Source organism: Maylandia zebra, linkage group LG18, assembly GCF_041146795.1.
Source record: "Maylandia zebra isolate NMK-2024a linkage group LG18, Mzebra_GT3a, whole genome shotgun sequence".
NCBI classification, from domain to species: Eukaryota; Metazoa; Chordata; class Actinopteri; order Cichliformes; family Cichlidae; genus Maylandia; species Maylandia zebra.
The window spans coordinates 29,034,011-29,043,604 of NC_135184.1; the positions used below are offsets into that span (position 1 = coordinate 29,034,011).

General features: G+C 39.4%; 2 protein-coding genes across 2 annotated transcripts; one reads left to right on the top strand and one right to left on the bottom strand.

Annotated features, from left to right (window-relative positions):
• Window positions 1–892: 892 nt before the first annotated feature.
• Window positions 893–5,686, bottom strand: abhd4 (abhydrolase domain containing 4, N-acyl phospholipase B). The gene is made up of 8 exons (XM_004565334.3): window positions 5,208–5,686; window positions 4,190–4,275; window positions 3,973–4,077; window positions 3,560–3,848; window positions 2,081–2,262; window positions 1,884–1,995; window positions 1,604–1,790; window positions 893–1,459 (listed from the first exon to the last, which is right to left on the bottom strand). The coding sequence occupies exons 1-8, from the start codon at window positions 5,255–5,257 to the stop codon at window positions 1,370–1,372; spliced, it is 1,101 nt and encodes a 366-aa protein (XP_004565391.1). The 5' UTR covers window positions 5,258–5,686; the 3' UTR covers window positions 893–1,369.
• An 86-nt stretch (window positions 5,687–5,772) lies between these two features.
• Window positions 5,773–9,000, top strand: dad1 (defender against cell death 1). Its single transcript, XM_004565335.5, has 3 exons — window positions 5,773–6,092; window positions 8,249–8,388; window positions 8,786–9,000. Exons 1-2 carry the CDS (start codon window positions 5,882–5,884, stop codon window positions 8,377–8,379), a joined length of 342 nt encoding a protein of 113 aa, XP_004565392.1. The 5' UTR covers window positions 5,773–5,881; the 3' UTR covers window positions 8,380–8,388; window positions 8,786–9,000.
• The last annotated feature ends 594 nt before the right edge of the window (window positions 9,001–9,594 follow it).

Consider the following 9,594-nt stretch of genomic DNA (forward strand, 5'->3'; position numbering starts at 1 on the left):
TAGAGAGAAATTAACAATTTGATTGATTTGAATATAAGTTTGGGACATAAGTGTAAAGGAAACAAATTATTCTGGTACATTTAACACGACCTTAGTTGGACTTACTAATAATATTTGACTAAGACGTATCCACAACAGTTAAGTTAAAGTAGCTTAAAAATATATGTTGGTTTTACTCGCTTAAATTAAATTCAGTGTACTTAAAAAATATTTCTGGATTCAAACAAATTTATTTCGTGCAACCACTTGTCATAAAAAAATTGAGTAAATTGAACAAAACATTTTTTTCAGTGTAAAGTAAGAAAAGTAAATGTAAAAAAGTTACCTTTTATAGCTGTTAATCAAGTTTTGTGTTTAGATTTATAATTTGTTATACTTTTGATGTTACATTTTTTCTTAACTTATTACCACCTTCAAACACGGTACAAAAATATATATATAAAACTGTATTTTTACTTAATCAACTTCTGATTTATCACAAGTGTTATGGAACTTTTACCAAATATACTTTTTTCTTCAGTTGCATTTATTTTTATGCTACATTTACTTTACAGGTTAATTTAAATCTATATACTTGTAAGTTTTACAGTTTTAAACAGCTGTTCTAACAATTGGTAAATATATATTTTTAAGTGACTTTCTCATTTGATATTTATAATTCATATCCATTCATCAATTTGTCCATTTGGAGTCGCAGACAGGGGTGGATAGGGTGTAGCCTATCCCAGCATTCACTGGGTAGGTGGTGGGTACACCCCTGCCGTGAGGGAACAATGCTAACCGCTATACAGTGCCACTGATGGGCAAAACCCACTGAGAGTATAAAACCTAAAAAATATGCCAGCTGTCACTGCCCCCTGCTGGTGGGGCAATAAAGTGCATCACTCGTAGGTAGTTTAAATAAGCTTTTACTGGTTTAATTTTACAAAATACAGCTGATTGATACATGAGGAAGACATTAAGAGCAGGGATTAAAGAAAAATTGTCAGGCACATATTGAAGTGTGAACCGGGAATCATGTGGCTGATGGGTAATAAATAACACATCCATAGCCGTGTGCGTGTTCCACTGAGTGTTAAAGGAATATGACAACCCAGTATATTTCGGCACTGGCAGTTCGGTTAATGCTCTTCATGAAAATGTCAAAAATAAATGTAAATAACACTAAAAACCCCTTCTAACAAATATAAGAGTTTTACTGGAATAATAATAACAACAACAACTTGTTACAATAATAATAATAATAAAGAAACTACAATCAAAATCATGGCATTTCAATATGCAAACCCACCCAGCATACTTCACATGCAAAAGTGCCGGTGTTAAGACCATCGCCACTTTTTCTTAACAAGTTCAGTCCAAAAACATGTCAGTTCACAGATTTACAAATATTTTCAACAACTCTGTTGAACTCCCCTGGTTGATCTGCGTACACGTGGTGGGAGGCTTCATTTATCAGCTGCAAAGAGGAGCAGATAGGAGCAGTCAGCAGGAATGTACAGCAAAGTTGATTTTAATTATATTAACATAACATTAAGCTGAATTAGACTCATATGCTTGTCTTTGTGTTTCTATGGATGCAAATGTGTGTGTCTCTACTTACCAGCACTCTGGTGTTGGAGTGGTTCCTAATCTGAGCCATTTTGTATCCGGATGAGCTGTCCACCCAGGACTGTGCTCCATACAGCAGAGTGACGGGCATGGAGGCGGGCAGCTGATGAACCCGATCCAGCATCGGCCTCTTAGCCCAACCCAAGGACTCCGTCATGGCCCTAAAACCCACCTCTCCACTTGGATGGAGGAAGAGAAAGAGAAGGTTGTCACTTCTCTCTAATCAGAATCGCATTTTTAATATGGAGGGGGGGGGGTGTTTCTTCACATACCTTGGTGTTTGTGCGTTACAGTGGTAGATGTACTGGGTCATGGTGTCGTCATCAAACAGATCTTCAAACTTCCTTTTGAAATCAGGACGGAATCTGTTCACCAAGCCCGGACCTGGATGCAGAACACGTTGTGAGAAGGAGGTCGCAACATTACGCGTGCCACAGCGCAGCAGCAGAACGATGTTCGCACTTCTTACCCAACGGTCCCGCTGCTCTAATCACAGCAAGTGGGTTGAAGAGGGTAACGACTGCTAGGATAGCCTTCACCCAGCGGGGAGGGGACGGCCTCTTCACCACATCTGTCCCCTGGCCCTGCTGGTTCTGGACCTTGGGTCGCTCCGGAAAACCCCAGGGATCTACCAGGATAAGGTGTGATACTCTGTGAAAAAGAAAGCAGAATATAATCACGATAACATACAGCACGATGTATTAGTATGAGTCGCCAGCTCATTTATAGAAAAAAGTCACGAGTTGGTAAAAATTAAACATTACAGTAGAAATAACTGATGGCTGAGACTGAAGCAACACAGTACAGTTTCAAGCTTTAACACAATAACAGGCTGTAAAAACAAAGGGAAGCTGATGAGGCTGGTGATAGTTTTCACATTACAGACAGTAACGTGACCCGCTGTTAGCACAACAAATATTAGTCAGTGCAGATTTAAGCTTAATTTGCTAAAAAAAATAAATGTCATTTATATTGATGTCTGACATAGTGGGTTATCCAGGTGGAGGCATTCATCACAAAGAGGACACACTGTGACTATAAATTGATGGACATGGTCGACAGAGTGTTGGATGGTTGCTTAATTGACACTAAACGCCCAAAGCCTGCCCAGGAAATATCCCCAACATCATTAGAACACCAGCAGCAGCCTGAACTTCTGACACAAAGGAGAACGACCCCAAGCTTTCATGTTGTTTATGTCAGATTCTGACCCTAACACCGAATCTCAACAAACAATTTTCCCGTCTTTTATCCTGTCCAATTTTGGTGAGCCTGTGTGAAGATGCTCTTCTGGATATTTTGTAACAACTGTTTATTTAGTTACTGTGACCTTCCAACAACTCAAAGCAGTCTGGCCGTTCTCCTCTGACCTCTGGCATCAACAAGGCATTTTCTCCCAGAGAAGTGCCGCTCGCTGGATATTCTCTCTTTTTTGGACCATTCTCTGTTAACCCCAGAGGAAAAAAATTCCCAGAAGTAGCTTTATCTAATAAATTTACTGCTGCCCATTTGGACCAACCATGCCACATTCAAAGTCACTTAAATCATCTTTCTTTGCCATTTTGAGGTTCCGCGCATTATCTTGACCACGTCTGCATACCTGAATGCGGTGATTTGCTGCCATGTGATTGGCTCAATAGAGTTCTATTAACAAGAAGCTGAAGAGGTGTACCTAATAAAGTGGACAGTCAGATTATACTTTGGAAACTGTTGCTTTCTTGAGGACAGTAATATAAGATGATTTGTATACTGTTCATATCTATACAGTACCATTAAGCTACATCCAGCCTTTAATAACATAACAGGTTTATTATGTTGCTATGGCCACGCCTGGTTAATATTCAACATGACACATGTGACGCACGTAATTCAAATACTAGTGACTAATGTAAGCCACAGGTAATTCTGACCACAGATGATGGACTGCGTATTTCATCAGCTTTCTTACCTAGATGGATACTGAATGGCATACGAGGTTGCCAGGTAACCCCCCAGGCTGTGTCCCAGCAGAATCATGTTCTCCAGGCCTACAGACTGCCTCCACTGTTCAATGGAGTCCACAAACTGCTCCTCTGCCTCGGCAGCATCTGAAGGGAAGGGAGGCCTGGAACTCCTGCCAAAACCAAGGAGGTCAAACGCGTAGACGGGCCTTGACCGGCTCAGGGCGTCTAGGTTCCTGATCCACAGACCCACCCCTCCTCCAAAGCCATGAACCATTACCAGTGGAGTCTTAGGCACTACAGGCAACACAGGAACAGGAAAGAATGATGTATTACGCCATTGTTATGACAATTCATACTTTACAGCTATGTCTGCTTATAATCAAACAAAGAATACGAAAAGGGGAGCTGAGATCTCTACCTTGTTCTACAGGTTTGCGAACCGCCTTGTTGGTGATGGTCAGAGTCCATATCCGGTACTGGTTTTGTAGGGTCACAAATCTGGCCCATAGATCATTCTGAATACCTGATGTTACCAGACAAGAAGGAATAATCATTAGGGTTAAAGTCTTAAACAAAAACAGTTATATATCATTTCCTGTTATGTAATCACCCAGCTAATATCAACATATCCTTACAGGCAAGAATCTTAGATTCAGTTGTCTTCAAAAGGGACATGGAGGTAGGGCGCCAGGAAGGCCACCAGCTCCAAGCTGAACTTGTCCTGACGAGGACAGAATGAGAGAAAGACATTTGAAGAATGAAGGGATATTAGATAGTGGAGTAGAAACACAATACAAATTCCTCCGATGCAAAACCAAGCAAGTAAAATCAATGTTATCACTATTTGAAATGCAAATAATGTTGCATAGATAATGCACTTGACACTTGAGTGGTACAGAGCCAGAGCCGAGAGTCACGTTTCATCATGCTGTTAATCAAAGTCAGACTTGTAGGACTGATGGTGGTGGGGTAAATCCTGGTTACCTCCATTCTTATTAGCATTCATTTTTAGAATAATAGATTTTTTTTTTCTACACTGAGGTACAAAAAGAACAGGATCGCGTTTCTGCTTCTGTCATCATTACATCAGGTACATCCCAGGAGCTTTTCACCTATTCACCAATCAACAAAGCAGTTTAGCTTTGCTGAGTCATTTTGATAAGTCACACTCACCCCTGTTCCTCCTTTTTTTGTTGTCAGCCAATAACAAGTAGAACGCACCTGTTAGCCAAGAGTGCAGGTGACACTCCAATAGAGTCCTACCTACCTTATGATTACCTTATTAGACCTACCTTCACAAGTCAACAGTAGACTACACTTACCATCATTTTACTATAACTTTGTATGTCTTTGTTACTTAAAGCTAACTGTTAAATAACTTTCTGCCATACTAGTATTTGCCTTTATGTTTCCAAGAATAATTTCACACAGAACGTGCCAAAGACCATGGCAACATCTACATTTTACATTAAAAGAAGCTAGAGACCGATTCACAAACAATGACACAGCACAGTCTTACAGTTCATCCCGCCCAGAGCCCAAAACGCGTCTGAATACAGCGAGTCTTCCGAGATTTAAGTAACATTTGATTAAAGGCGACTAGCAGCGTTTTGTGAATGGTTGTATTCGGCTGCATTAAGCTAAGTTACTTACTCTGTTTCACAATCGTTCTGCACAGGTGCGATGGTCGCAGGGTTATCCATTGGTGGGCATATTCCGGTGACTACATTCAGTCTGATCACGTTTGATAACACGCTCTGTCTCCTCTGCTTTCAAGTTACACTCAGCTGCTGTATGCTAATTTCTAATGTTTTGTAACAAGTACATTCCTACGTCAGCTGATCAAACACAAAGATCGTCTCTCGAAATGATGCTCGAACTGTACGAAAAAAAAGTCACACGTTCGGGGGTTGCGATTAGGGGTGGGTTTTAATAGTATAAATACCAATACTACGGTTGGTACTGATACTCTCAATATTTCTACTTTCAGCCTCCATATCCTTTCATCTTTTTCTTCATTTTTCTTTTTGCTATTATCTACTGTGCTGACCACCACACAGCCTGAGGTCACAAATTAAGCCATAAAAAGAGAGAAATAACAACTTAATATCGTTGCAACTCAAGATAGCAGCAGAGAAAATCATCTGTCTTATTTTTACATCTCCGTGCTCTACTCTGTGGCTTTTCGTTCCGATTTGGTCGGAACGTATAACGTGCAACACCACGTCCGTTTCCGGTTTATTGGGACACGTCACTTATTCGACCGAGGAAAAGGTTTCGTGCAACAAAATCCTGAGTAATTTTCTGCTAATTAGACGGCCAAAATCATGTCGAACTCAGTGATATCTGTTATTTCTCGGTTTCTGGACGAGTACGGCACCACGACGCCCAACAAACTCAAAGTGGTGGACGCATATCTGCTGTACATCTTGTTAACTGGAGCCCTGCAGTTCCTCTACTGTCTCCTCGTCGGCACCTTTCCATTCAATAGCTTTCTCTCGGGCTTCATCTCTTGCGTGGGTGCTTTTATTCTCGCAGGTAAGTGTTTATTCGATTAAACGTGTCGCTGGTAATTTTATTTTATTTTTTACAAAAAGGGGTGATCCAGAACGTGCACTCAGGCACAAGTTAGCTATCTATGCTAAACTAGTAGCGTGACTTCAGTTAATATTAAAACGAAATGAATACACGTGTTTCCTGAGTAGCTCTCTGGGTGGCATTGGTTCATTATTTTCAAGGCTTCACAGATGCTTATTTTGCACCTAGAAAAATGTGCTTTAAGCAGTTTTCATACATTCCCGTATTCCTGAACCTTTCAGGATTGTCCACCGCAGGTGCATGGAAAGGCCATGGACTCAAAGACTAAATGTTAGATGGTCACACAGTGATTTGGACCATTGACTTGTAGGCTCTGCATATACAAGCCAAAATATTACGTTTGTCCTCTGCCATATTTATTTATTTTTTTTGGTAAAGCCAACAATCACCTTATTTGGATGATGGCATAGTGTGCCAAAATATTAGCCAACACTAGCAAGCTTGGTTCAAACTGTTAGCGTAAATAAGCACATTTTAATCAAGTAATAAAATATTAGAATTAAAAATATCAGAAATAAAAACAAACCACAAACCAAGTCTATTTTGAATAGGCTCGTTTGTCAGGTAATTCCATTAAAACAATAAAAGTTCATCTGTAATTGAGACAGTGTGTAGGGTTACGTTTAGTTGTATATGAGGACGTTTTTTCCTCCGACACTGTCGGCCCTTCAGGTGTGCAGAGATTTTGAATTGGTTTTCATACGTTTCTTATTAAAATGCTCAAGGTACCAAAAGCACAAACATGGTGGATTGTTTTATAATACAGATGGAGATTGGGGGGGGGAATAACAATAACAAAAAAAACCCCATTGTTTAGCTGCTGTGAAGGGGAACCCATGCATAGAAGCTAAAAAAGTTTTTTGTTCGGTGCTGTAAACTTTTTACCTCTTTGTCCTGAAAAGCTGATGCGGGCACCCATGTTTGTGAATGTGAAAACTCGAGAATGAAGCAATTTTATCAATTGAAAATCTTGTGAATGTGATAACTTGAGAACAAGTTGATGTAGGATTTTGAAATTCATTCCATTGGTGCATCTAGTAAGAGGCTGAGGGGTATCCCTGGCTGACAGCCAGCATTCTGTTTAAAAATAAAAAATAAAAAAATACAGTAAAATTCGGGATTTTAAGATGGGCATTGACTTGCTTTTGGAGCCAGCCTTAAGTGGCCATTAGTATCAATTCACTGATTTATGCTGTCGGCATTGGCATTTGTAATGGACGATAAATACAATTTTTAAAAATACTGATTGGAGAAACACCCTTCACCATGTTAGCTTCAAGCTGGATTGACCTGAGTGTAAAGAAGTAAATACATATGTACACCTAGCATATGTTAGTGGAAATTGTTTGTTTTGTCCATCTGGAAAAACATAAATACATAGGCTCATATATCTGTATATCTAGCCATTAGAAGATCTGCCGTTGCTGCAACCACCAGAGGTTTATGTTGGTGAACTCGAATTTCTTTTTCTGTCAGCTGCTAGTTGTTTGTGGCATTACAAACACACATGATGCCAACAAGAAGTTGCAGAGTGCCCTCTGGTCTACACACTATATAACATCAGTAATCATAACATGATTGAAGGGTGTTTCTCCTATCAGTACTTTATATCAGATTTTCATATATTGTCAGGTATGAAATCCAAAACCAATGGCTCTTCAAATGGCTACTAGAAGTCAGTAAATTAAGCCCATTGATAAATCGGTTGACCTTTACAACTCATGTTGGACATTAACAAGTATGAGAATTTAATTGGTTTATAAATGTGATGGAGGTGTGGTGTTTTTAGGATGACAAAAATGGAGAAATTATCAGTCTGCATTGACCAATCAGCTATTCAGTGAATTATTTCAGCTATACTGCGTAGTATCTGTGCTTCCTATTTCCATCTAAATGCAAAAACAGGTAACGAGCTGAAAATTTTGAAAAAATTAGGCTGTCTGACTTTTGGTGTTTAACTACTAAACAACTAACCCTAATATTAAAACTATTAAATTATCATGGGGAAAAAAAACTCCGCTGTAGCCCCACTGCAGTTGTGCATTGACAAGTGAAAGAGGTACATGCTGATACTTAATCCCTTGTTTGTTTTTCAGTGTGTCTTCGTATCCAGATCAACCCACAGAACAAAGGAGATTTTCTGTCCATCTCCCCAGAGAGAGCCTTCGCCGACTTCCTGTTCGCTCACACCGTCCTCCATCTCGTTGTGATGAATTTCATTGGCTGAGGCAAACATGTAAGTGCGTCTAAGTGTTCCACGATGAGAAACTGTAGAAATTGTACAAAATATCCAAACTAAATCTGCCATATGTGTCTGTGGATATTGAGTTGTTTTTGTCAGTGAAAAGTAAACAGATATATTGTCCTTCAGGTGCTCTGTCACATTAGACGTTATTGCCAGTTCGTCACTTCATTCTCTGTGGAACAGCACAGCAGATAGTACATGTGATGAGATGCTTCTCTGAGGACTACATGATGACACATATTGCTTTTGCTTTACTAGAAAATGGTGATATTGAATTTTTAGACTTGCTGCTGGCTGGGAAGGTCACAATGTGTCATTTCTTTTTTTGTTTTCATAACTTTGCTGTCTCACACAAACGCCGCGTTTTTTGTTTGTTTTTTTTCTACAGATCGCGACGAGAAGAAGTTATTAAACTCCCCGCTGATCTGGACTATCCCATCCTCACCGAATAAGTCGGATCTGGTCACATACGATGCAGTGCTTTTTTTTTTTTTTTCTTTCTACTTTTATGGAAACATTTTTTATGTAAACATTTGTCCAGCATTCCCTTTTTTTGCACTGACACAAAGAAATAAAAACAACTGAAATGGTGGCCTTGTTAAACTGTGTGTGTGTGTGTGTGTGTGTGTGTGTGTGTGTGTGTGTGTGTGTGTGTGTGTGTGTGTGTGTGTGTGTGTGATATTTTTTTTTTTATGTAATTAGATTTAACAAGTAGCTAGGTCTGTGATTGATAGCAAAAAGTGCTATGTTGATGCATTTCTGTAAACAAGTCTTGAGTCATGCCTCATTGCTTTATGTTGTGCTTGTTTTGTTACACTTTCTTACATTTCTTCTTTTTTTTTTTTTTTTTACAAGTGGCCTTGAGCAGTAGCTCTCCTGGCTTTGTGAAGCCCTTTCAAAGTTTTCCGTTGTTGGTTTTCCTTTTTCAAACCGCTTAACACTGACCTATGAATCATTCAAGCATAAAAAGGCACCTAACTCAAGGGATGAGGCACCATTGTCTGCAGGTAATACAGAACAGAGAACCACTTTTAAAGTGTATCTTTAGGCATTTGTTATTAGCAGCCTGTTGTAAAACACAATTTGTTCCAATTTCTTCAGTAGAATCTACTAAGAAATGCAGAAGAAAACTTTGACAGGCATAAAATTGTATTTTTGCTCCAACGAGGTGATTATCAAAGCGGCATTAAGCAATAG

Bases quoted from the DNA above. Each gene is read 5' to 3' on its own strand.
- abhd4 (XM_004565334.3), bottom strand. From the start codon at position 5,257: ATGGATAACCCTGCGACCATCGCACCTGTGCAGAACGATTGTGAAACA. The intron at 4,078-4,189 runs GTAAGGATATGT...TGGTAACATCAG, and splicing joins TGAATCTAAGATTCTTGCCT to GTATTCAGAATGATCTATGG. The intron at 1,996-2,080 runs GTAAGAAGTGCG...TTCTGCATCCAG, and splicing joins TAGAGCAGCGGGACCGTTGG to GTCCGGGCTTGGTGAACAGA.
- dad1 (XM_004565335.5), top strand. From the start codon at position 5,882: ATGTCGAACTCAGTGATATCTGTTATTTCTCGGTTTCTGGACGAGTAC. The intron at 6,093-8,248 runs GTAAGTGTTTAT...TTTGTTTTTCAG, and splicing joins GGGTGCTTTTATTCTCGCAG to TGTGTCTTCGTATCCAGATC.